The 26,414-nt window shown below is 45.1% G+C and overlaps 1 protein-coding gene across 9 annotated transcripts in view; it reads right to left on the bottom strand.

The window, feature by feature from the left end:
- FHOD3 (formin homology 2 domain containing 3) overlaps positions 1-26,414 on the bottom strand; it is a 466,045-nt gene that overhangs the window by 123,638 nt on the left and 315,993 nt on the right. The window contains exons 11-13 of one of the 9 annotated variants that reach the window (XM_036245763.1): positions 7,934-8,029; positions 5,014-5,346; positions 4,533-4,607 (exon numbers count right to left, since the gene is read on the bottom strand). The exons of the other annotated variants lie outside the window; for them this stretch is intronic. Of the exons in view, the coding sequence (XP_036101656.1) occupies positions 4,533-4,607; positions 5,014-5,346; positions 7,934-8,029 (504 nt within the window). The remainder of the gene's footprint in view (positions 1-4,532; positions 4,608-5,013; positions 5,347-7,933; positions 8,030-26,414) is intronic. 9 annotated transcript variants of the gene reach the window in all.

Genomic DNA, 26,414 nt, shown 5'->3' with positions numbered 1-26,414 from the left:
AGGCTGCGCCCTCATCACGTCACAGCTGCCTGGACTCTCAGCTTGTTATTCTATGCAAATAACCCATCTAATTGTAGCCATTTGATCTGTCAAATCTGTGGCCAGACAGACCCACAAAATCATAGCACATGACCATCAGAAAATGAATGGGAACAAACAATATTTAGACAGTATTCAAATTCCTGTCAATCTATGAAAAATCTTCTAGACTTGATAAATTAATTTGGCAAAGTAGCAGGATACAAAATTAACATCAAGAAATCAAAGGCATTGTTATACACCAATGATGAAATCACAGAAAGAGAAACTAAAAAAACGATCCCATTTACCATCACAGCAAAAAAATTAAGATATCTAGGAATAAACTTAGCCAAAGAAGTAAAGGACCTCTTCACAGAAAACTACAGGTCATTGAAAAAAAATAAATAAAGGAAGATATAAAAAAGTGGAAGCATATACCTTGTTCATGGATTGGAAGAATTAACATCTTTAAAATGTCCATATTACCCAAAGCAATCTATAGATTCAATGCAAGCCCCGTCAAAATATCAACGACATACTTTATAGAACTAGAACAAATACTCCAAAAGTTTATATAGAACCAGAAAAGTCCCCAAATAGCCACAGCAATCTTGAAAAAGAAGAACAGCCCTGGCCGGTTTGGTTCAGGGGTTAGAGCATCGGCCGGTGGTCCAGAGAGACCCAGGTTCATTTCCCGCTAAGGGCATGTATGTGGGTTGCAGTTTGTCCCTGGCTCTGGTTAGGGTCATATGGGTGACAGCCAGTTGATGTGTCTCTCTCACATTGATGTTTCTCTTTCTCTCTTCCTCCCTTTCTCCCTCTCCCTCTATCTGAAGATGAATGCACCTCGGGTGAGAATTAAAAAAAAAGAACAGTAGGAGGGATCACATTACCAGATTTCAGATTATACTACAAAGCCACTGTAATCAAAACAGACTGGTACTGGCACAAGAACAGGCAGATAGATCAATGGAACAGAATAGATGACCCAGAAATTGATCCAAGACAATATGCTCAATTAATATTGACAAAGGTGGCAAGAGCATACAATGGAGTCAAGACAGTCTCTTCAATAAATGGTGTTGGGAAAATTGGACAGCTACTTGCAAAAAAATGAAGCTAGAACACCGGCTTACACCATACACGAGAATAAACTCAAAATGGACGAAAGACTTAAATGTAACTCATGAATCCATAAAAATTCTAGAAGAAAATGCAGGCAACAAAATCTCAGACATCATACGTCTCAGAATTTTCACTGACACAACTAAGGCAAGAGGAACAAAGGAAAAAATGAACACATGGGACTGCATCAAACTAAAAAGCTTCTGCACAGCAAAAGAAACAACCATCAAAACTGAAACAGATCCCACTATATGGGAGACCATAATCACCAATGATGCATCAGATAAGGGGTTAATTTCCAAAATATATAGAGTGCTCATACAACTCAACAAAAGGAAGACAAAGAACCCAATTAAAAAATGGGCAGAGGAACTCAATAGACACTTCTCCAACAAGGACATACAAATGGCCAAGAGACATATGAAGAAATGCTCAATGTCACTAATCATCAGAGAGATGCAAATTAAAACAACTATGAGGTATCACCTCACACCTGTCAGAATAGCCACCATCAACAAATCATCAAACAACAAGTGTTGGTGAGGGTGTGGAGAAAAGGGGACTCTAGTACACTGTTGGTGGGAATGCAGACTGGTGCAGCCACTATGGAAAGCAATATGGTGTTACCTCAAAAAATTAAAAATTGAATTGCCATTTGACCCAGTGATCCCACTTCTAGGACTATACCCTAAGAACCTGAAACACTAATCAAAAAGAATATATGTACCCCTATGTTCATAGCAGCACTATTTACAATAGCTAAGATCTGGAAACAGCCCAAGTGTCCATCAGTAGATGAGTGGATAAAAAAAAGCTGTGGTACATGTACACAATGGAATACTATGCAGCTGTAAGAAAGAAAGATCTCTTATCCTTTGAGATGGCATGGAAGGACCTGGAGAGTATTATGCTAAGCAAAACAAGCCAGGCAGAGAAAGACAAATATCACATGATCTCACTTATTTGTGGAATATAATGAACTAAACAAACTGATGAACAAAATTAACCCAGAGACATAGAGGTGGGGTACAGACTGACAAGCCTCAGAGGAGGAGGGGTTAGGGAGGGAAGAGATAAAACACAGAACTCACATGCATGTATGCATGACCAATGGACATAGACAACAAAGCTGGGGATGGGGTGGGGGGAGGGGAGGAGGGTGTCAATGAGGGAAAAATGAGAAACATCTGTAACAAAAACAAATTAATAAAATTAAAAAATAAAAAGTATTTAATTAATTAAAAAAGAAAAGAAAAAATAGAAACTATTTTACAAAAAATAAATTTCTGTGAAATAGTTAAAAATTGTAAACTTTTCTCAGGTGAATCGAAGTCAGTCTTCATTCACAAACACATGGCTGCTTTTCGAAGTTTCCATGTGTATTCATTTCACTGATCTATGTTTCGACTGCCCCTATCCCCTCAGGGCTATCAGGAGTAGTGACACTTGGAGACCAAGTCTGAGGGCCCTGGGTCCCAGGAAAGCCCCATACACCACCAGAAAGTCCTGGGTCACCATCATGAGCTAACAGCACCCTGCTGGGGAAGGCGAAGTTGCCAAGACATTTTATTCCAGTGAAGTACATGGCTCTTAACTTGCTCATAGATACTGTTTCCCCAGGGCACGAGAGCCACGTTGGGGGCAATCCATGAAAATGGTGGGAAAGATCACAGCCATTCCAGAATTTTAAACCTGGAAGAGACTGGTAGAGAACTTGTTGTCTGGAGGTGCTCGGACTGGAGCTCAGACTCCTGGAGGTGTGCAGGGCCACTGGAAACTGGAGGACATGAACTTTCAGATCCTCACGTCCCATACCTGCTCTTCCTTAACATGGGTCTGTCTGTGGCCACCCTAGGGCTTCCCAATCCTCCTTTCCTGCCTCCCCATCCACACCTGCCTTCCGCTTCCGGGGGGAGGGGCATTTTCACCCGGGCTGAACCTGTGTGGGACACGGCTCTAAGATGTGACCTCCAGGGTGCCAGGCAGAGGAATGACACAGGGAAGCATCACTTCTGAGGAAATTCCTTAAGAAATCCTGAGGGGGAGAAGGCCATGTTTTATTTGTCCAGGGACAAACTCAGAGCCAAACATTGTGTCCACCACCCACCTACTTGTCAGTCAGACCTCAGAAGAAAGAAGGCTGTCACAGGGACACATATGAGCTTACTTGAATTGAAACATGTCAGACTGTTTCTGACGGTCTCATTTGACTGAGGACTGGCTTTGCCAATTAGGCAGATGGAGGGGTTTCCCATGATCAAATCAGTTAAATCCACAGCCCCGAGGTTTGGACAAAAATAACTTTAAAGCACATATACAATAGATAACCTACGTCCTTTATATCTATCTAAGCTTATGATAAATAGAAAAAACAAAAAAAAACTAGACAGGTTACTTAAAACTTTGAGGGACATTTCAAATTTCTTTTAGGTTGTATGTAAGCAAAAATGGTTGATGATGACAGTTCTAGATTAATTCTTCTGTTTATCAGAAGGGACATCTGACACCCACAGCGACGGGGTGTTTCGCGGTGTGAACTGCTCTCCAGGCTCAGGTCCTGTAAAGCTTCATTCACAGGGTGTAACCTCTTGCTGGGCACCGAGGCTGAGGGTCTCCCAGGAAGACTGTCTGACAAAAGGGTCTTACTGACCAGGACTTGCCTGTAGAACCCCTGGCAGGGGGCGGCCGGGGTTAGGGCCTGGGATTAGGCATTATTTTGAGTCCACAAAGGAGAGAGTGACGTCGACTGCCTAACAGAGAGGCCTGTATGATGTACAGGATAGGACCAGGCTTGGAGCAGGCTGCCTGGGGTGGAAACCACTTCCCACTCAAATAGCCTCTCTGTGCCTCAATTTTGTAAATAAGGATGAGTAACAGATCCTATCTCTTAAAGGTTAAGTGATACTTTAAAGGACTGATTTCGTGGAAAGTACAGGGCTTGGCTCTTAATAAATGCTCAATAAATGTTAGCAAGTATTATTCTTATTCTAAGATGGAACTGGCCACCAATGTTATCAGTTATTGATTCTGGACAATTGATTGCTCAAAATGTACAACCCTATGTTCCCCATTGCCAGCTCTGCAGAAGTTTCTACCCCAGGCATCAGTCAAGGGCAGACACACAGGCAAGCTGACAAGCACGGCTGAAAATCCCCTGTGCAGTTGATTTATACGCCTCCCTCCACCCCCTCCTCTCCAATTCCTATAAGAATCATTGAAGGGTTCACACTTTAAGCAATGTACTTGTATCAAAGTCCACGAAGTGATTCAAACTGCAATTGTTTGCCATCTCCTGGGAAGCTATGAGCAATCTTTAAAAGAAAAATGCACACATTAGAATAAAAACAGAAAGCAATGCAAAAGGGAAAGAAAATAAAGGCACCCACCTATTAGAAGAGAAAGACCGGAAGTTGTAAGGCTCAGAGGCAGAATATGTGCTCGAATGGAGAGAGTCAGAGCAACTGTTAAAGGAAGGGACACCCCGCTCAAAACACTGCGTGGAGCTCGCCTAAGCACTTGGCTGAATTCTGCAGGTCAAAAAAGACCCTGCGCCAGACAGATGGGTGCAAAATGTGTAGATTACGTCAGACCATGCAAATGTTCAAACCTTACAGTTAAAACCCATTTTTAGTCCTCGTATTACAACAAAAGAGCCCCTTAATGGGAGCCGATGGCAGTTGTCTTGTGCATCTTGCCTAACTACTGGTGAGTGTTCGGTCAGTGCTCAGGGAGTTAGTTCCCGCCCAGCTGTGCTCTGCTCTAACTGAATCCACACAGACAGCAGAAGACGAGACAAGCAATGCGGTGACCGGCTGTGTTGCCCCCCCGGATTAACCTCACGCCAGCCTCCACGCGGGCTGGATCTACCTGCTTTCCTTCTGGGCCTCAGCTTCCTTTTCCTTGGTGGGTAAGGGAGAGTCCTCAAAGTCATAGGAGAAGAGGTGGAAGGGGCTGTGGGGCACATAGGGCAGCTTCTCTATGGTCGGTGATGCCTTCGGGGGGCCAGAAGCGGTGGAGGAGGTCCGAGAGGCAGGGCTGGGGTGGGGCGGCAGGCCGGGCCTGGAGGACCCACTGCCCCAGGGGCTCCCCCCTGCAGTGCTGGCTGGAAGCTGCTTTTCCTTCGAGGTGGCGCTGGAGGCAGATGAGAGGGTTGGACTCTCCTGGCCAGTGGGGTTCTGCTCTGAGGCAGGGCTGGCCTCGCTGCTGGCCCGGCAGGGGGGAGATGGAAGGGAAGGAAGAGGAGGAAACACAGATTCAGGAGAGAGGGAGCAAAGGTTAGGAAAGAGGAAAACCCATGTAAAAACCCACGGCTGTGCTTCTTGAACTGCCGCATAAAAGCCCATCACCAGAAGCTTTGGTTTGCCAATAAACCTGGTGCCCTGGGCTTGCCAATCTGAGAGGTAAGACTCACCTGGCCTAGAGGAGACTTAATGGAACCCCCAAAGGCTCTCCTGCACCTGCCCTTAGCCACCCACCAAGTTTCTCCCCACTGGCTGTGTTGGCACTGGAATCTCCACAATTCAGACTTCGCTTTTTTGATTTGGTCAGAGTGTCTGGCCTCTTCCTAGAAAGCCCATCCTTGAGGCAGTGACATGCCACGGCCCTGTATTTTACTCACTGCTTTCAGTCCTTTCTCAAGAGCAGGTATGGATAAGAGACAAGGAAAAGAGGTGCCAGCAAGGAATGCAAAGAGCCAGGAAGGAGAGGCCAGCATGAGAACACATTTTGCTGATTTCCTACTTTCCCTGGGGCCTCTCTACCTCCAGGCCCTAGACATCTCCTGCAGGCAGGCCTCGTTCTGCCACAGTCCCAGTTATAAAAGCATTCCACCTTCAGAGGACTGGAGTCAGACCACTTAGATATTTTGATGCATGCCTTTAGAACCTGAGAATTTCTGTTCAACTCTGCATTTTTCAAAATCATGGCCCCTCTCCCAGAGAACCCGACTCCCAGACATGCCCATTTGGAAATAGGACGTGAGCTGTTTTCTTTCCTACCTCAAATTCTGAGCTCCATTTACATATAAGGGTGGGGACATACCCATTTCCCTGGCCCGATGGGAGGATGAGACCACACTGATGTGCTCAGTGCATGCCTGGCACACATGGTAGGCACACGCATCAGGCACATGTGATGGGTATGCATGGTGGGCACACACAAAGAAGGAGCCAATAGGAAGTGGGGGGGGGGCAGCAGAAGGCACCAAACCCACAGAAATAAGCAGAATCTTTCCTGCCACTTTAAAATCTAATAAATTTACACCAAGGATCAAATAACATCATGGTCAATGTCATGAACACTTTGGTACTGTCACGATTAAGCCCTGGTGTTTAATATGCACACCTTCATTTCCTAAAACTGAAAAACCTGACTGTAGTCTCTGATCAAGGACACCCTCCAGCGTCAGGCATGAAGTCAGAAACACTTCAGAGAGCAGGATAACCACCATCTGCTGTGCAAAAATTCCTATGTAAACACAGCACAGTGTCAGTATAGATGCCTTTGAAAGTCACCCATTCTGGCCAGACTCTTCCATCTGGTCCATGGGTGCTGAACTGTACATCACTGAGGGCTGAAGGGTTTGTGGGGGAGCAACAGGATGTGCACATTTCAGCGTGTATGGAGCCATACCCATGGATTTATTGAGGGTCTCTATGTGATTTCCTGTGGCTAATTTTTCACCCCAGGTGGGACTGTCAATTAAACCTCCTCCTTCCCAGAGTATCCCTAACTAAGAAGCCACTATCCCCAAGCCGGGATCTCAGCATGGGCAAGGAGCTCTGGTGAATGCCGACCTTTCTCACCCTCCTTCTGAAATGTATGGCTCACTCTCTGTGACCAGGCCATTCCTTTCCTCTCTCCATACCTTTCTGGCTTCTTCCCAGATATTTCCAAAGTGGGGAAGCAAGTATTAGTTCGTCAATTCAGAGAGGATTCCATGACCCCTGAGCATGGTGGGTGTCTTAGCATGTCAGAAGAGCCAAATGAGAAATTTTCTTTGTGCTGGTGACCTGGAGAATGAGGCTACAGCAGCAAAGAACCACATTGACTTTGAGATTGGTAAGAGAAAGATTTTATCCTAATTCATCCAAGATTCTTTTGATTTTGCTTATTTGTGGAAAAACAGTAAAAATGTCAATTTGCAATGCAATCAATTAAGTGGAGGAAATCAACATCTGCCAGGTGCTTATGTCTGTTACCACTGCCTGAGGACAGAATGAATGCACCTTGGAGAGGTGAGCAAAGAACAATCAACTCCTCAAAAGGCCCTAGAGCTATGTTAGTTGTGCTGGGCATAAAAATAAATACTGAGGAATTTTTCTATACTATAAGGATATAAAGTGTTCCTGTCCATTTGGATAAAAAACAAATTTGCATCAGTCACACAATAGTTACCCACACATTTTAGCTAACACTGTACTGGCAAAATTAGTAAGAAGAAGGAAACACACGTGATTATGCTTACTACAGTGCTGAAAGGGTTAACATTTTCTGTCACTCTCACTGAGCCAAAGTCCTTAATGAGGAGGGAACAGTGGGAAGAACACCAATTGAGTGAGTTTTTCATACAGCATAGTTAGGAAGGCAGTATTTGAGTAAAAAATAAAGTTCTGTAATGAAAACATGCTCAGTGATTTCTATATACTAATCACTCCGTGGTTCTGGATATAGGGTCAGGAAAGGTTTGTCAATGCGAGCTAGTGAGGAAGGGAGGAGACTACCACCAGGTGGCTGCAAAGAAGCTTAAGTTTTTAGTGGGGGCCTGGGAGGGTCCAGCCCTCAGTACCTGTCCTTGCCCTGAGAGGGGGCATCGTCCTCTCTCTCTTCCTCTGAATTGGGTTCCGTGACTGGCTGCTCCTCTTCCTCCTCCTCCTCCTCATCCCTGAGAAGAGGCCAGGAAAAGAGAAAGGCACACAGAGACGAGATGTAGAAGCCAGATAAGCATTACAGACAAACAGGAAGATGAAGCAAAAAACCTCCAGCTGGCTGAAATGAAAAATGCACATTTAGTTAGGAGAAAGGAAGGGTTCTGAGACGGGGAATCTAAATGTGGGGTGGAGATGCAATAACATGACACAGTCCAAATTCTTTGTCAATCTGGCTGGATGCCACTGCCTTGCACCCCACCCGGGATTCACAGCAGCTTCTGGCCTGGGGCAGGACTCTTATGTGGTTTTCCTCCCCCACAGAGCCATGCAGTGAGCACTTGGTGATGCCAGCTCCTGCAGCGAGCAGGGTCCTCACCTCTTCACTGTACCCTGTTGGACAGAAACCACTGAGGGCCAGGCCATGTGGCCCTAACCTCCCTGGTGGGCATGTGGGCTTTGTAGGCCACTCACTCTTCCTCAGCGAACAGGTTACACAGGGGAAGGAAGGGAGGGCTGATCCACCTCCACTCAAGCGTGGAGGTATGCTCTAGGTGGAGTCAATCCACGTAACCCCCAGGGTTTCTCCCGGTGCCTTCAGGAGAACCTGCAGCTATAAAGCACCCCAAGTCTGGGGCCTCCTATAGCCTGTGAGTGAAACTGACCCGAGAAAAGCAGAGTTGAAGAGAGAGAGGGGGGAAAGCAGTCCCGTGATGATTTTAAAACCTGGATCTAGTACTCTGGAAGTTGCATTCTGGCCTTTGACTAATGGAAGATGATAAATTCTCATTTTTGCTAAAGATAGTTTAACTGGGGTTTTGCCCTTGCAGCTAAACCAGGACAGTCTCTAATAACTGAACCATTACCCTCCTTTGGCCTCTAAATCCTGTCAACATCTGATTTACGTCACTGTCCACATGAAATACCTACCCTAAGCCATGTGGGCTTCTAAATGCCTTGACAGAGGAATTGAGTCTCTTGAACTCCAGTGACCTTCACCTTTTTTCGCTTCAGCCCCTCCACACTGGTCCTCCTCACCATGATCCAGAACCAGCCTACCCTGGAAATCTGACCACCAGCCCCCATTCACCAAATCTCTCATCCTGCTCCTGCCACCGTAACTCTCCTGCAATCTCGGTGTCCGTCCCCTACTTTCTAAATGTCCACCGTCTTCCCTCCAGTCCTTAGGAACCCACCACTTTCACCCGGTCAACATCTTTAACTCCTTTGTCTCATTGCCCTTCAGTTGTAATGTTTCTTTTCACTGACGTATAAAGCACAGAAAGGTGTACAAATCACTGAAGCTTCACAAAGTAGACACATGCATAGACCCAGCACTCCAGTGCTCCCGTCCGATTGCTTCCCTCCCCTACTTCATGCAGCACAGGTCAGCTGCCTGTTCTCATCTCCAGCTTCTCTGGTTTACGGTTCCATTTGTGAGATTCGTCTACTGTCACGTGTATTTGAAGATCGTTCATTCTTGTTGCCTTCCCTTATATGAGTATGAAGATCGTGCATTCCCTTATATGAGTATACCACAATTCAGTCATCCAATCTTCCACAGATACTCAGGTACTTTTCAGTATGCCCACCACCTTCAGCCTGAGGCCACCTTCCTTCAGCTTGATCAGGAATTTGCAGATGTCATTATTCTTGGTCTACCCAGAGCCCACAGCTCTCTACCCTGCCATCCGATAGGTTTCTCCTCTTAAAACAAAACACAGCCTCTCACTCCAAAATGACTTGATGTCACCTGCTTCCCCCAGGTGGTAAAGTCATTTAGAAACAAAGTCGGCCAGAGTTGGAGAGGCTCAGAGCCAGGCTGCCTGGGTTGTACTCCATCACTTACTTACTGGCTGTGTGACCTTGAGCCCCACTTTCCTTATCTCATTTAGGGTAACAACAGGACCCACATCCTGGAAGGCAGTGCTTATTGTGTAAAGCACTTTGGAAAGGTGTGGCATATAGTGAGCAAATCAGTTTGTTTTAGCTGTTAGCTATCATGATCATCACTGTCTTTTGGGCCTTCTTAAGAAATCTCTAACACCCTCACCGGTGGATACTCCGAACTCTGCTTGATTCGTGAAGGAAGAGGACACAGTACTCTGCAAAGCATCCCACAGCACTGACAACACTTTCCTTTATAACTTCCACCCGTGTACGCTCCGTCTTCATTATCCCTCTCTCTTGCCGTAGTTGTCCCACAGATGTTTGAAGACAGCTAGCCTGAGCTATAGCCCAACCTGTCTCCTCTTTAGGCTCAACATTTGATCCTGTAATAAATCTTCCCACGTCTTGCGTGTATCACAGCTGTGTTATCCTAAGTGGCAGGGCAGGACCAAGGGCAGGCAGCACAGTGATGCCCTGGGAGGGCCCACGTCCGCAGTGCCCTATGGTCAAGGCACTGGCCTTGCCCTACAACCCAAGTGGTAGAGAAGAAAATATCTTCTCGGAGGGCACAAGACTATCTGTGCTTGATTTTATTTAGTTTCATTCTATGATGAAATTAGTCAAACAGAATGATATTTTATGTGATACTATTTAAGATTAAAGAATTAGTTCAGATAATTTTGCTTTTGCCCTAGTTGAATTTTCTCTTGAAGTATAATTTAATTTTGTTTATATTTGTGGTAAGGAATTCTGAGGTCTTTGGTATTTGGCTCTCAAATACCTCTAGGGATATTTTGCTTGGTTTTAATGATAAAGAGTTACTCTGCAGGGGTGGGGAACCTTTTTTCTGCCAAGGGCTATTTGGATATTTATAACACCGTTCCCAGGCCATACAAAATTATCAACTTAGAAATCAGCCTGCTGCATTTGGTCAAACATTTAATTAACTCACCCCAATGTGATGGCTGGAACTGCTTCTCTTTGGTGAGGCGTGATGTTAGCTGGTACTGATTTCACAGGCCTTATATGGACCGGACGTTCCCCACACCTGTTCTAGGGCATAGGCCTGTTCTGAACTCATCAGGTATTTTCCTTTTCACCACAAATAGTCCCAAACTGGAGGCCACACTTTTTACTTGGAAAAGCAAGAGAAGCACAGTCTGACCAATTCTGCAGGACTTAGTTTCCTTCAAAGACAACTTAACTTCCCCAAATTTGGGTCTCAGGCTGATGTCACTCGGCAAAAAAAATTGGCACTCTCTTGTAAAACTAAACATTCATACTATGAACCTGATTCATATCACCCATGGCATTGCCCAAGGGTAGTGGTTCTGAAGTTGGGTGGTTCTATTTCTATAGGAGATATTTTTAATTGCTATACCTAGGGAAGGGGTGCTATTGTTATCTAGCAGGCTCAGATGCTGTGTCCCACAGGCGGAAGACAGCCCTCTGCAACAAAGAAGTTCTTGTCCAAAGTGTCCATAGTGCCAAAGTTGAGAAACCCTGCCTGGAAATCCGAAAGCACACATGCACCAAGGCATGAGCCTAAGAATACTTGCAGAAACAATGTTGTAATTGCAAAAAAAAAAAAAAAAAATGGAAACAACCCACATGTGCACCAACAGGAAAGAACAAAGACTGTGGTATTCCAAGCAGTGAAAAGGATGACCTTCAGCTTCAGGTGACAATACAGATGAACATTAGAAGCATAATGTGAAGTGAAGAAAAGTGTAAGGAGAAATAGGATATACTTTTTATAAAGTTCAAAAAGGCAGAATTGTATAATATATTGTTTGGTTATACATATATGTCTGATAATACTAAAAACAAATAATAAATTTATAAGATAATGATGAATAATATTTAAGAGTGCTGGTTACCCGGGTCCAGAGGTGGGAGAGTTGATGATTTAGGGGTGATGCTCTGTGATTTTGGCAATGCCAAAGTTCTCACTGATGTTCTTTATATTCATACATAACTGTATATAAAAACTAAACAAAGACAGGGCCACATGTGGACCAATGATGACAATGTATTATGAACCAAGGATTAAGATTAATCCAATTCTGAAGAATTAGAATTTTTTAAATAGATTTTTTTTTTTTTCAGAGCAGTTTTAGGTTCACAGCAAAATTGAGCAGAAGGGGCAGAGATTTCACACAATGAGTAACAAAACAAAACAATTTTTTAAAGCAAAGAGGTGTAACTATGGGGCAAGAGCTCTCTCCCCCTTTATCCAACAAATATTAATTAAGCATTTATTATGTGCAAGACTCTGAGATATAGTGATTAAAAGAGGTTCCCACCCTTGGAGATTACAGGCCCATAAAGGAGAAAGACATTCAACAACTAATTGCACCAGGAAATACTCAACTGAGAAAGACCTCTACGGTGCTGTTGGAGCAAAACTCAGAAGGCCAAGCAAAAACTGACCAGAGGACAAGATGGGATTTTGCGCACAATAGTCCCCTGCTCAAACACGTCTACAAATTGGATCAAGTCCAATTTGCCTACAAAACACTCTAACTCCTCTATCATCTCTCCCACTTCATGTCCCACTTTCCCTTCATGAACCCCCACACCCATTCTTAACGGGTCTATAGATCTATCTACCCAACAGCAGGGGCATTTCAGCTTTGGGTCCTTGCAGGAGTCCTTCTTCCTGCCTGGAGTTACTCCTCCTCCTCTCTTTCTCCAGTGCCGACCCCCACACCCAGGGCCACCCAGTAAGTTCTCGCTGCCTGTTGCAGTTCTTTGGCACCATGGACCTAGCATGGTGCTCATCGTGGAGAAATGTGCATGGATGGTCAAAGAACAAGACTGTCAAGAACTGAGAGATGACCTTACCCATCTCCCACCCCTTTCCCACCTTTGCAGGTAGGAAAGACGAGCCCAAGAGGGTACGATCACATAACACTCCAGTAAGCACTTCGGTCTCCTAAGGTCCAGGCCAGCGTCCTTTCTACCACTCAGGCTATCCCATGAAACAGAAGCAGAATCTCCACTGGTTTTATCCCTCTCTCATCCCTGCACGGTTCCTTCTGAGCCAGAGTCTCTTGAACTCTGCTTCTCAATCCCCCTCTCACATAGCACAGCCAATAAAATACCATCTGCACAGCCCACTGGAGTAAAGGACAAAGCAGTGTGTGGCCCCCAGGAGACCTGCCCAGCGCTCCAGTCACCCCGGACCTGTCTGGTAGCCCTGCGGAAATCAGTCTTGACCCAGTTGTGATCTGTTTGTGGCGACTAGTTAGAAGGCTCGGCATTAGGCTTAGATAAGATGCAGACATTTTAAATGCCCCATTTAGTTATCCAAAATGCACAGGAAAGATCATAATGAGATGAAGAAAATATTTCATAGAAATATTTTGTCAAATTTATGACACAGAAAGTGCCCCTTTGGGCTTCGTCGGCATTACTCTGTGTTAGAGGATGCTTAAACTGGAGCTTGAACTTAGCCTCACAGTGACTCACACTTTCTGTTAACTTTAAGGCTGTTTTTAGGTTACCAAGCGTCCAAGATGAGATTTAAAATTTTCCAATTAGTGATCTTAATCAGTTAAGACGTATATCTGACCAACTGGAGCAGTGATTTCATTCAAAAATAGAGTTTTGCTATCTACCAAAAAAAGAACAACGTTTCCCTCTAAAGATTTTTGCCAGCCAAGAGAATGAAAAGACATCTAACAGAGCCCAGCTGTTACTCTGATGTTTCCATGGTGAGAACCCAAAGTTAGACAGGAAAGTATTTATTGTCCCTGTAGCACACAAAGTTTAGAAGGAGTATCAAGTCCAGGCAATGGATACTGAATATACCCAAGAACAGAACCTTAACATATAAACCATTATTTTGTTATTTTGTTTTATAATAAAATGCTGATGGATCCAGCACATTCTTTTTGCTGAAAGGATGAAGTAGTTTAATGTAATGGAATTCCAGTCTGGAGAATATAAACATCAATAGGGAAAAAAAGCACAATTAGTAGCTGAGTTGCAGATTTATTCATGTATAAAACAAATCAATTCAGTGATAACTAAGGACACTATGATATCTCACTACTTTCTCTTTTTTTAAATGTTTTTATTGACTTTTTTAGAGCGAGAGGAAGGGAGAGATAGAAACATCGAAGTGAGAGAGAAACATTGATCAGCTGCCTCCTGCATGCCCCCTACTGGGGATTGAGCCCCAAACCTGGGCATGTGCCCTGACTGGGAATTGAACCTGGATCTCTCAGTCCATGGGATGAAGCTCAATCCACTGAGCCGCATGGGCCAGGCTCTCACTCCTTTCCTTTTGTGTGTACTTTGATTTTATGCTTTAAAAAAACTTTATTCTAAGCCATAGGTACTAGTAACATGCTTTAAATGTCCCCGAGAGGTCTCAGAGAGCAAAGAGAAACTAGGATGGCCACAGAATGGGATTTACTATGAACTTTTGGAAACAGCCTCAATGCCAAGCACGATCCCAGGCTGGAGATTCAAGATGGCAGCCTCCAGAGGCGAAAACAGCCCTGCCCGGCGTCCGGCTTGGCTCCACACCGAGACCCTGGGGCTCTCTTATGTCTCCCATAAAATACAGCAGAGCAGCAGACTAGGAGCCCCCAACTCAGGTGGCCTGTGTGCACCCCAGACAAGTGCTCCCATCTCTAGAAGTTGTTTGGTCTCTCGTCTACCATGTGCTGCTTAGTCAAGCTCATTTCTAAGTGTTTCAAATAATGGCACTTTTTACGTACATCTGTCTTAGGTTTTTCAAAAATGGGAAGGGAAAGCTACTGAAGAGTGAAGGACTCCTTGTAAGAAATGAAAGAGACATAACGTGTGTGTTAAAGCAGCAGATATCAAATGTAACCCTCTACGAAGAAGCCAGACACGTTTCAGAGGTTTAGTGCACGGTGATATCTTTCTCACTCATGACTCAGTTTGATCCTAACACTCGAATTGCCTTTTTACATGCTTTGGACTTCAATATACCACAGTCAACTCTTAATATGGTAATAAAGTACAGATAATTGCCATCTAGAGATAAACCCCAAATCTTATATTTCAACCAGTGTTCTTCCTAACAACCTTATTTTCTACCCCTCCCCAAGTCATGCCCCAAATTACCAACAGTAACCACATGGACTTGTTTGGGTAGCATTTACTTTTCACTTCATTGACCATATGCTGGTGTAGATGCCAATGAAGAATGAATTACATAAAATAGAGATAACGGGAAGAGAAAAATGTATCAAGACCAGAATGATCTAGAGACCATCACCAAAAGAACTGGACACATGTCACAGGTCCACATGCTGCCCTGCACACTCACACAGTTCCCACAGTGTCCCAAACAGTTTAAGCTCAGCCTGGGCCAGGAGGATGGTCCTAGGAGACCCAGCAGTGAGTCCTACTGACTTTCCAGTGCATGTCTCAAACTCTCCATGTTTCTCCCCAGCTAACAGCAATCTCCAGCCTAGTGGTCCTCACCCTTGTGATCTAGTATTTGAAAATGTGAAGGCTTAGACCCTACCTTCAGAAATTGTATTCAACTATTTGGGAGTGTGGACTGAGCATGAGTTCTCTTACATCTCCCCAGGGTTGAGAACAACTGCCCTAGTCCAAGCTACTATTGGTTTTCAGTAGTTTTGCACCAATAGCAAACTAGTGTCCCTGTTTCAATCCTCCTTCACCTCCAAACTGATCCCCACCAGGCAGATAGGCATCTATTTGTTCAGATGTACATGGCTGAGCACTGCACACCAAACCACCACGCTATGTTTTCTAACGCCCTGTGTTACTTGACCTACTTACTGTGCAACCTCCTCTCATCTCTGTTCCACCGCTGTGTGCCCCCCTCCACACTCTATAACCTTGTCTCTTGACTCACCTATTAGTTACCCAGGTACATCGTGCCCTTTCTTCCCTTTGCCATTGAACATGGCCCTCCATCGGTCCAGGTAGCTCTTTTCATCCCTCAGGATTCAACCTAAATGCTTGAGGAGGCTTCTTGGGCCGCCCCCACCCCACTATCCTTTTTTCTAAAGAATCTTCTAAAATTAATATTTAACAAGAATACTAACTCCCTTTGAAAAAGTATAACATTATTGACAAAAATTAAGTCCCCTTTGACCAGAGGGAACCACTGTTATAAATTAGGTGAATAAATTTCCAGATTAAAAAAAATAGACATATTATTCTATAATCTTTTTATACAGCAATTAATATGACAAGTATGTTGGTACTTCTAACATGGTGCATTTCTGAATGCTGGTTGCCTTCCACAATATGGCTATTTCATGTTTTCCTTATCTAGCTATATCCTAATTCTTTGCTGTTGTGATGTTGTAATGACGATCCCTGCACATATCCTTGTATATATCCACAAGTTCTCAAGGGCATATCTTTTTTTTTTTTTTTATACTCACCCGAGGACACTTTTTGCATTTATCCTCAGATATAGTGGGAGGGAGAGAGGAAGGAAAAGAGAGAAACATACATCGATGTGAGAGAGACACATCGAGTGGCTGCCACCCACACAACCCCAACCAGGGCCAAAGACAAACTGCAACCGAGGTACGTGCCCTTAGCGGGAACCGAACCCGGGGCTCTCTGGTCCGCAGGCCAAGACTCCAACCCCTGAGCCAAACCGGCCAGGGCTCAAGGTCATATCTTGATATCTCTGTTACTCTCGACCACACAGCCCTGTTTGCTCCCTTCAAAAGCACTCTTCCAAAGCTGCACCTGCTTACTTGCAATCATATTTATACATGTCCTGCCTGAGGAGGCTGGAAGCTGCCTAAGAGTCATGTTTACCATTGCATCCTTAGAACCAAGAATGTGGCAGGCACAAGAAAATATGAGTTGAATGAATAATGAATGAACGGATATGATTTTGTGCTCCTTTAGCTCAAGGCAGTAATCACAGTATCAAAGTTCATAGAGTGCCAAAGAGACTAAGAAGTCTATCAGTGTAAGGCACTGTGAAATAACATGCTCAGGACTGGGGTCTGTCTTCTGGAGACTTGCCGGCTTGCTCCTTTACTTACAGATGTGCACTACCGTGGAAGTGGACCCGAGTCCCAGCCATGTTTTAACAAACATGAGGCATTTCATCATAGCTTCATTTTCTCCCCCATTTCCTGATCACAATAATTTACTCTTATAATTTTCAAAGGCAATTTTACAAAACTTGTTCTAGGTGAAAAAAATATAAACGCAGAAAAATATCTTTTCAAGTCGTTAAATGTGTGTTTGCTTCACTCCGAAAGGCCTGCCTTTGCCACGCAGCTGTGACACCCGCCACCCGACTGGACCACCTGTCCCAAGACCTCAGGGAGAGAGACGCCTACGCACAGCAGGTCCTAGCCGGCCACTTCCTTGTGGGGGCTCATCTCTAGTCTATTTTCAATCTCATGTGTATAAAACCAGAACCACAGGGCTGGACAAGAGAAACCTCAGGAATGAACTCTTTCTCTGGGGCAATGTGAATACTGTCATTGAGTATGCCTGAGGTGTGATATAATTGTCTCTGAATTCCTTCCTGAGTTGAGTGTCTTTCGGAAGCATGCTGTATCAGGATGATCAAAAGGCACTTAGGCTGCAGATACTTGTCCCAAATGTGCCCAGGCTGCTTGAGTTCTGCAGGGCACTCTTCTTTGCTGAGCTCTGCCTCCCATGGAGCTCTCCAGGGAAAGCAGGCTCGATCAGTAGAGTCTACTGGGAGGCCTGCAGTCACCCATTTATCCTATTTAGTGAACAACTCTGTGCCGAGTACTTTCATGCTAAGCACTTTACAGAATTTACTCCTTTCATCCTTATCGGAACTACTGAGGTAGGTACTATTATTACTCCATTCACAGAAGAGGAGCTGAAGCACAGAGAGGTTAAGGAATTCTCCCAGAGTCACACAGCTAGTAAGCCAGGATTGGAACCTAGATCATTCAACGCTAGCATCCAAGCTCCTGACTACCATGCTCTGCTCTACCTCTGCGACGATCAGTTATTTGCAGCTGGACAAAGAAAATGTCTCTTCTTTTTAAAGACTGAAAGAAGCCATTGCTTATTTCAGATTCTTTTCTGAACATCTGTCTCTGGTCAGTGTGCTCAGGCTCTCACCCCTGCCCACCCCACTGAGGCCCCTTCCACCAGGACAGCTGATGACAGCTGGGTACAGGGCAGCACAAGGCAGACGCAAACCATGACTATGGCCCCCGTTCATTCTAATCTGTTTTTGAACCATAAACTTCACCTCACTTAGGAATAAATCTTTGTTTCCACGTGGCTATGACCTCTGTCAGCTTGCAGAGCACATGGTGTCAGACGAGACTGACATTAGGCCAGCGCCCTCTTTCTTGGGGCTTGTTCTCCTCGATTTCCAAAGCCTGTTCCCACAAGGCTCCCTGGCAAAGTGCTTCCTAGTCTTCCTTGTTTGCCATGGCACATCTGGCCTCTTTCGCCTACATTTTCAGGGTTTTATTTCCGTTTATTCAACCTGCCTCAGCGAAGAGTTACTACCAAGCTCCCTCCCTCCACAGACTCTTGTCAAGCAAAGATAATCTCATTCCTTCTTCCATGACTGGAGTCCATCAGCTCAGCTCAGTAACCATTGGAAAACCTCTGCTCCGTTTCCAAGGGGACCCTGGGAATTGCACGGGATATAGAGAGAGGCTTACTCTCCAGAGGGACCGCCCACACCCACACCCACACCTCCACCAAGTGCCAAGGACAAGTCAAGCTCTTCCAGGAAGGACTGTGAGCCTCAGAACACAAGGCGTGTGCTACAGGACGTGTGGCCTGTGCACGGGTCAGGGGGGGAATGGGCCTGGTCCTGAAAGAAGAAAATGCCAAGGCGAATCACAGATTTAACTAGAAACAATGTTTCCTTCTCTGTGCAATGTGCCCACCAGCACTCCCACAGTAGATGGCTTGTCCTTCCAGAAACATTGCACCACGGAAGGCCACGCCAGCTTTGGAAGCATTCACACTTGAAGACAACCGTTTTCAAGGTTCACTGACCTGGACAGTAAGTGAACTTCTGGGTTTCAACATTGCACGAGATGCCGATTCTACACTTTTCTTTCTAAGGCTTTATCTGTTTGCTTCTATGCTCACTCTGTTTGTTTTCCCTGGGTTCTGGCATCTAAGCCTAGACTTCAACCCTCACCTACATGTACCTGAAGTGCCTACCCCACTGACCAGAGACACCTCAAACTTAAAATGCCCAGGGCTTACTGAGTGGCCTTACAGTCGTCCCAGGACCCTGGGTTAGTGGCTGCGTGGGAATCACCCAGACGCCTTCCTTCTTCTCACCGTCCAACCCAGTCACCATCCTACAAACGATGTCCTGAATCTCAGCACCTCCCTGACTTGCCGCTCTCCCTACCACTCCGGTCAGGCGGGGCCCTCCAGCTCTCCCTGGACTGCTGCGAGCCCTCCCCCACCGGCCCTCCAGCTCTCCCTGGACTGCTGCGAGCCCTCCCCCGCCGCTGGCAGGCGGCTCTCCTGCGATGCTCTCTCCACGCAGCTCCCAGAGCGGCCTTGCTGAAACAAACCAGACCGCTCTTCCTCACTTACAATTCATCAGCACCCCGGTTAAGTTTTATGAATAAAATTTGCCACTTTCTTCCAAATCTAGAAAGATCCCCAAATTCAATTCGACAAAGTCGAAATCTCCCAAGAAATCTGCCATCTGGGCACAGTGCCTCTTTGAGAAACCAGGAATCCTGCCCCAGCAGTCAGAGGGGCTTGGTAAGGTGACTTCTCCTCCTTGTCACAATGCCACTGCCTCTTCTTGGTGGAAGTTTGCCCAGCTCCCAGCTCACTCCTCTTCTGTCCCTTCCTCATTCAATATTCAGAAACCCAGAGCCTCTAGGACACTAAAGGATAAACCTGAATCGTTGGCTGTATTCCAATCATACCTACCTCAGGAGGTCACAGCCCTAGTGGATGAATCCCATTTATAATGAATGATTTAGCATCAGATAAATCTTCCCAAGTAGCTACTTGCCACTCACGGTACCAGTGGTTGTTAATCTGACTGTTGAGAAATCCTCTAGCATGTTTACGCCAGTGCAGACTCCTCTCTCCAGGTCAGGTCCATGTGTATTTAACAATTACCTTCTTTAATAGAACAATATCCGGGAAAGCTCCAGGGCATGGAGCGACTGCAATAATAACAACACTGAGCTAAGCACACACTTGGGCTGTCTCTCTTAACTCCCCTGCCCCCACCCACCCTGTTAAAGAGACTCCATGATCCTGAGTTTGCAGTGCAGGAAACTGAGGCCAAGCCTGGAGAGGAAGTGGGACTATGGCTGCAAAGACCACACCTGTGCTCTCAACAACCTCAGCTGCTGTACTGCACTGGGCCAAGCCTCCAGGAGCCAGGAATGAGCCCGTCACCAAGTCCTAGATTTTGTAGGTTAACACCAATTACATAACACCTACTAGACTCATAATATCTTTTGCTGGCAAATCCATTGCTCATTGCCAACTGTTTCCAAGACGAAGCTAGGGAGTCTCTATTTCTGCTACAGACCCTGAAGCTAACAGGCGAATGAATTCTGTGACCCCTGGCAATGAAGTCCTGTGGACAAGTCCGGAGACAGACCACAGACCAGAGAGCAATGAACTGCCTACAACTTGGCGTCCAAACTCGTCTCCTTCCTGTCAAAATACAGGAAGATGAGCTCACTCACACTACAAGGTCCCATAATTAGGCTGCCCCATTTGTCCAAGGGTTCCTGTGGCTGGTGGAGAGGTGCCAACCGCCTTTGCTACTCTGGCAGGAAAATAGAAAACACCACCCTCTCCAATCACCTCCCTCTAGTTCCCACCCCAGAGGCTCAGCCCCAGGACTTCACTCCCTTCTCTCCACCACCCGCTGGGCCACTAATTGGTGTGCATCAAGTAGGATCCTCCAAAAGGTGAGGGCAACTTAGCCTCCAATAATTGAAAGTAACTTTGTCTTCCTCGCAACCATGAGTTTCTGTTCTCTATACCTGCCTTCCTCGCCCTATCACCAAGATGATGGCTGGTTTGCTATGATTAACCAGGAGGCTTGTTCCAATGCTGCAATTACTGCGCTGACATTTTTGGAACTCCTCTTGAGGAACTGTTCGCAGTGCCAATGTATGAGAAAACCAAGCAACGTTAGGATGGTTACTTCAGGATCAAAGTCAAACAGTGATGATACACAGTCCAGATCCTTAGGACGATACACCTTAGGATTTCCAAGCTCCAGGAAACATTTGCTCTGAAGGATGATTTTGCTTTCTTTCCCAACAAATCGAATTTATCCTCAAAAGAGAAAAATTACTACGGAGGACATTTTGTGGGTTCAGAGACTAGCTCCAGGAAGGTTTGGTTTTGAGTGCAGGCTCTGGGCTAGGATGGTCTGGGTTCAAACCCAGCTGTGCCGCTCCCCACCTGTGAGATCGGAGGCTTGTTCTTTACCCTCTGTGCCTGTTTTCTCATCTGTACATTGGGGAAGACACCACCACCTTCTTCGTGGAATTTACAATGCACATAGAACTGCTTGGCACAGCAGCCAGCACAAAGGAAGTGCTCCAAAATACAGCTCCTGCTGTCACTACTGCTTCTGGGACTTATCTCTGAGACAGTGAAAGAACTGCAAAGCGTTCTCCCAGGACAGCACAGAGGTTGCCGTTAGAGGACACCGTCCTGAGAGAGCATGCCACCTAAAAGCCACCAGGAAAAGAATCGCAAATTGGACACTGCAACAATCTATTTAATGCATACGTCAAGAGACCATAAATTAAAAGATATTTGAAACAGGGAGAAAATATTTGTGACGTAGTTGTCAAGAAGCTACTATCTATAATGTATAAAGAATACTCCTATTCTCTCTGCTTTTATATCTGAAAGTTTCTGTATTAAAAATAAAGAGTAGCTAGCCACCCATTTAAAAGGACACACCCTTCAGGAGACAAATGAGCTGAGAATGTAAACAGGCGATACTCAGAAAAGTCAATAGTTAATGAACTAACGAAAGATGAACAACCTCAGTAGTAATCACAAATGCAAATTCAAATGCTGAGGCACATTTCACTTTTCAGAACTACAAAAATTCCAAAAAACTTTCACCACTCAGTGCTGGTGACGGTGTGGGGAAAGGGTCGGTCACATGCTGAGGCTGGGGCAGCAAACTGGATCAGCCTTTTTAGAGAGCAACGTGGTCGTATCAATATTTAAAATGTCAGTGTCCTTTGATCTAGAATTCCACATCTAAGACTGTCTCCTAAAAGAAGGCTACCATGTACACAAATGTGCGTGTGATCATTGCAGCAAGTTTGGTACTAGGAAAAAACTGAAACATGAATAAGGGTATTTCCACACAACAGAACATAGAGCAATAATTTTTAAAAATATACTACCATTAAAAATCTAAAATTAGTAACATAAAAAGATGGCAACATGTATTTACTAATCACTTATTGATGCCAAGTACACAATATATTTGTTTTATAGATACAGAATCGCAGAGGGGGAAAGGGGGTTGTTTAATAAAATTGTGAAGGACAGGGACTACGAGGCCAGACTATCAGAACTCTAAAGCCAGCTCCACCATAGATTAGCTGTGGAACTCTGGACAAGTTACTTCGACTCCCTGTGCCTCAGTTTCCCCTCCTGTCACATGGAGATTAGAATAGTACCTACCTCATGTAGTAATGGTGTAAAATGGATTTAGTACACTGAAGTTCTTGGCATAATCCTGGCAAATACCTATGGGCTCAGGAAAGGTTAGCGGCTAGGACAGCTCTTATTGTTGGTATCTTCATCTTTGGACTACATGGTCCAACTATCTCCGTTTTATGTCACATAGTTGGTACCACATCCTTGAATCCTGTATTCTTTCTATTTGAAAAATATTTATTCAGTGCCTACTCTGTGGTGCCAGGGGCCATATCTAAATTGACATGTGGCTATTACAGGTGGAGCCAAGCACCCCCCTCCCCTGTTTTGACACCTCTTCTGTGTCCTATAGGCCACGTGTCCAAAGGCCACGCTGGTGAGGACCTGTGCAAACTGAGTGCTCCTTCACTCCCCAGGAGCCGTGGCCACTTCTCCACTGGTCAGGGCAGACTAGGCTTCTGATGCTGGTATCTGCGCTCCACCCCCTCACCTAACCCTGCCAGACAGACTCCTTGTCCCTGCAGCATGGGTGGGCTGGCTACACCTGGTCAGCCCTCGTGGCCTGTAGCCCATCCAGGCATGGTCCCTCCCAGTTTTCCCTTCTCTAGGGCCAGCTGGAGGCAGGCCACATCTTCTCTCTGCCGCCTGAGGGTCAGATGTTCTGGGTCAGACTACTGGGTCTAATCCCTTGTAAATATAAGCTCAAGGTCTGGCCTCAATTCTTGACTCCCCTGCCCTCCTGTTTACTTCCTCCTCACTTTCAATTTATCCAAGTGAATACTTCTGTGTAACATCTATTAAACCTTTTCCCCTTATTTTTATCCCTAGTCTAACCTACTGGATAAAACAGCAATTCCTGAATTTGTCATTTCTACTTCTTGACCACCAGCCAAGAGGAGAATGTCCATCGCTCCTTTACAATTCCCCTTGGTCATCTGCGAGCAGTGGGAAGGCAGAGGTGGCCCTAGGGGCGTGTCCCCCGTGTTCCTATTCCTCCAAACAGGTCCTGAGCCTGGCTGTGGAGCACACACTGTTCATTATGTAACCGTTGTCCTGTCATGCCATTCTGTTTTATGCTGGTGTCATATTCCGTTATCAGTTTTTGGAATGTGATGGATGTGAGGCTGATTAGAACTGGATACATTTTGGTTACTGAGAAAAGCACGAGATTTAGTCAAGCCTTTGGTTCCCCAAGAGAATTCAGAATAATATCTGAGAATTTGAAGTGCAAAACTTTGCTAAATGGAGTTCAAACAAACAAAATGACCAACTGTACTATCTATGTAGTAGCCCAGAAACTTAAGAATTATATTCTCTGAAAAGAAGTACATTTTGACTCATGAACATGACCATTTAAGGTAGGTCCTCAGAGTTCTATGTGCCTGTAAGAAAGTTACCCTCCTTCCAATAGCCAAACACTTACAACCTTGGCATCATCCTCAGGAGGTAAAAAGTCATAACCATTTACCTGCCTTCCCCTAAGACAAGGGTCCTAGATTCAGTATTATTGACATTTTAGAACAAAGAATACTTCACTGTGGGCGGCTGTCCTGTGTACTGAGAATGTTTATTAGCATCCCTAGATTCTACCCACTAGATGCCAATAGAACTCCCTACTGCAGTTATGACATTCAAGAATTTGTTGAGACATTGCCAGATGTCCTCTGGGGGACAAAAATACCTGTGGTTCAGGACCACTGGGACTGATCCCAGCCCACCTCCAGCTCCCCGAGCAGCCCGAACTTTCCCAGACTCATGGCCAGACCCGCTTTCTCCCAACTGGCTCTGTATGTCCCCTTGTTTGATTCATCTCCTGTCTTCTCTACCTCCTCAATATCCCACTGTGCTGTAGAAGAAATTCCTGAGCGACCATCAGCAAAATCCCCATAGTCAGCATCTTTTCATGAAATATTCTTTGTTCTAACCCAGAACTTAGAGGGTTGTAGGGCTGGTCTCTACAGCCCTCTCCATGGCATGATGGGTTCTTCTCTTAGGGCCTACGCATCCCTCTGTGCCAATTCCAGACCATTTTCCTCCCAAGTTCCCTCAAGCAACCCAGCCCCTTAGGAGAAGTGTTGGCAAACTACAGCCTATAGGCCAAACCTGGCCCACCACCTGCTTTTATACAGCCTGGCAGCAAAGAATGGTTTTCACATTTTTTAATGGTTGGAAAAAAAAAATTCAAAAGACTATTTCATGACATATAATGTTCCAATCTCAGTGCCCATAAATAAAATTTCACAGGAAGGCAGTCATGCTCACTGGTTTACCTGTTGATGACAGCTGCTTTTATGCTACGAAGGCCAAATTCAGTTGCGTAGCTGCAACAGACAGTCTGGCCTGCAAAGCTTAACAAATTTACTCTCTGGCCCCTGCCAGAGGAAACTTCCGATCCTGCCTTGGAGGCACGTGGCAGTAGTCCGTCCCATCCACTCCCAGCCAGGTGTCATCATCTACAATCTGCCAGGTCAGTCTTCCATGTGCATTAAAACACACACATGACTGAGGGCTGGATGGCACAGCGGCTAACATCAGAGACTGAATGAAGTGCAAAATTACCTCTACGGGTTGGAATGCTGTGTGGAAATCAACAGGAGAAAATGTCAAGTTCACACAGTAAGTCCCATGCAATGCTCATTATCAGAAAGACTGACATACAGAGCAGGAACAAGACCTGGTGTGTGTTGACAGAGGTAAGAACCAGGATCAACAGGAGAACATTACAGGGAAAGTTTATCCATATAATGGGATGCTAAGCAATAATAGAGCTATAACATTATGGAGCAAATCTCGGTCAGATGACTCAGGCAGAAACATTCAAGGATAGAATGGGGTGGAGACCCCATTCAGGGAGGAGAGAGCCCGAGTCTGGACTGCACAGAAAGTACACTACTCTGGGCTAGACAACCTTGAAGACTTTCAGTCCTAAGATTATGTACTATCACAACTTCAACCACAGACACTGTTTCTTTAGATGATTAGATGCTAAAAATAAATTTTCTTGGGGGGAAAAAAGAAAAATGCCAACATTTTCCTTTCTTCCAGTGAAATCTGTAAATTTAAGTACAAGGATGAAACACACACAGTCACAAACGATGCTTTTAGGTGACAGGTGACCGATAAACTTGTACCTTATTTGGTAAGTGCTTGGTGAGGTTTGGTCTCTATTTCTTCAGAAATCAAAGCAAAGGAATATGAGTTTAGAGTCTTATCAGCCCTTAGAATGAAAACACACAGCCCAGCAGGCCTAAGTCAATAAGGAGACTTGGAGATTTTCTCCTTTTCAACTCTCTTTGAATTTTTATATTTATCTTCAATAGAAATACATCTACATGGTATGTAAATCAAATTCCCTCTTTAAAAAGTCAGAGGATAAATCTCACTCAATGACTATATTTAGGAATGGTTAGTTGGGATGTCATTTTGTCCAATTCAGGCATTGAAAGGCAAAGACCAAAGGCTTGAATTTAACCTATGGCTCAGCCACCTAGTCCTTGATTTGTCTCAAGGCACCAACCCCTGGTGGGTTTGTCACTCGTGGAGTGTGGATAACACTTCTCCTGCCTGGATCCTACAGAGGAACACTGGGAGAATTAAATGATGTAATGGTCAAATGATGTAGAAGGGCCATCGGAGGGCAGAGTGCCATCTACACTTTAGGATATCATGAATCTCTTTCTAGACTCTACTGTTTTTATCTTCTTTTCAGAAAGACTGGCATTAGTTGGGTTACAGAGTCATCAGATTCAGCCTGAGATTCCTCCTGTGTGGCGTATGCGGGCATGTTGCTACAAGTTGGCAGTAAGTTGGGCCAGAACATTCAGGTAAATGGAGAGTAATCTAGGTCAGGCATGCTTCTGCGTCTTTCAAGGTCTA

Source organism: Molossus molossus, unplaced genomic scaffold (assembly GCF_014108415.1).
Source record: "Molossus molossus isolate mMolMol1 unplaced genomic scaffold, mMolMol1.p scaffold_m16_p_6, whole genome shotgun sequence".
Taxonomy (NCBI): Eukaryota; Metazoa; Chordata; class Mammalia; order Chiroptera; family Molossidae; genus Molossus; species Molossus molossus.
Note: the sequence above shows the minus strand (reverse complement) of the source record. Positions and strands in the feature narration are given on the sequence as shown.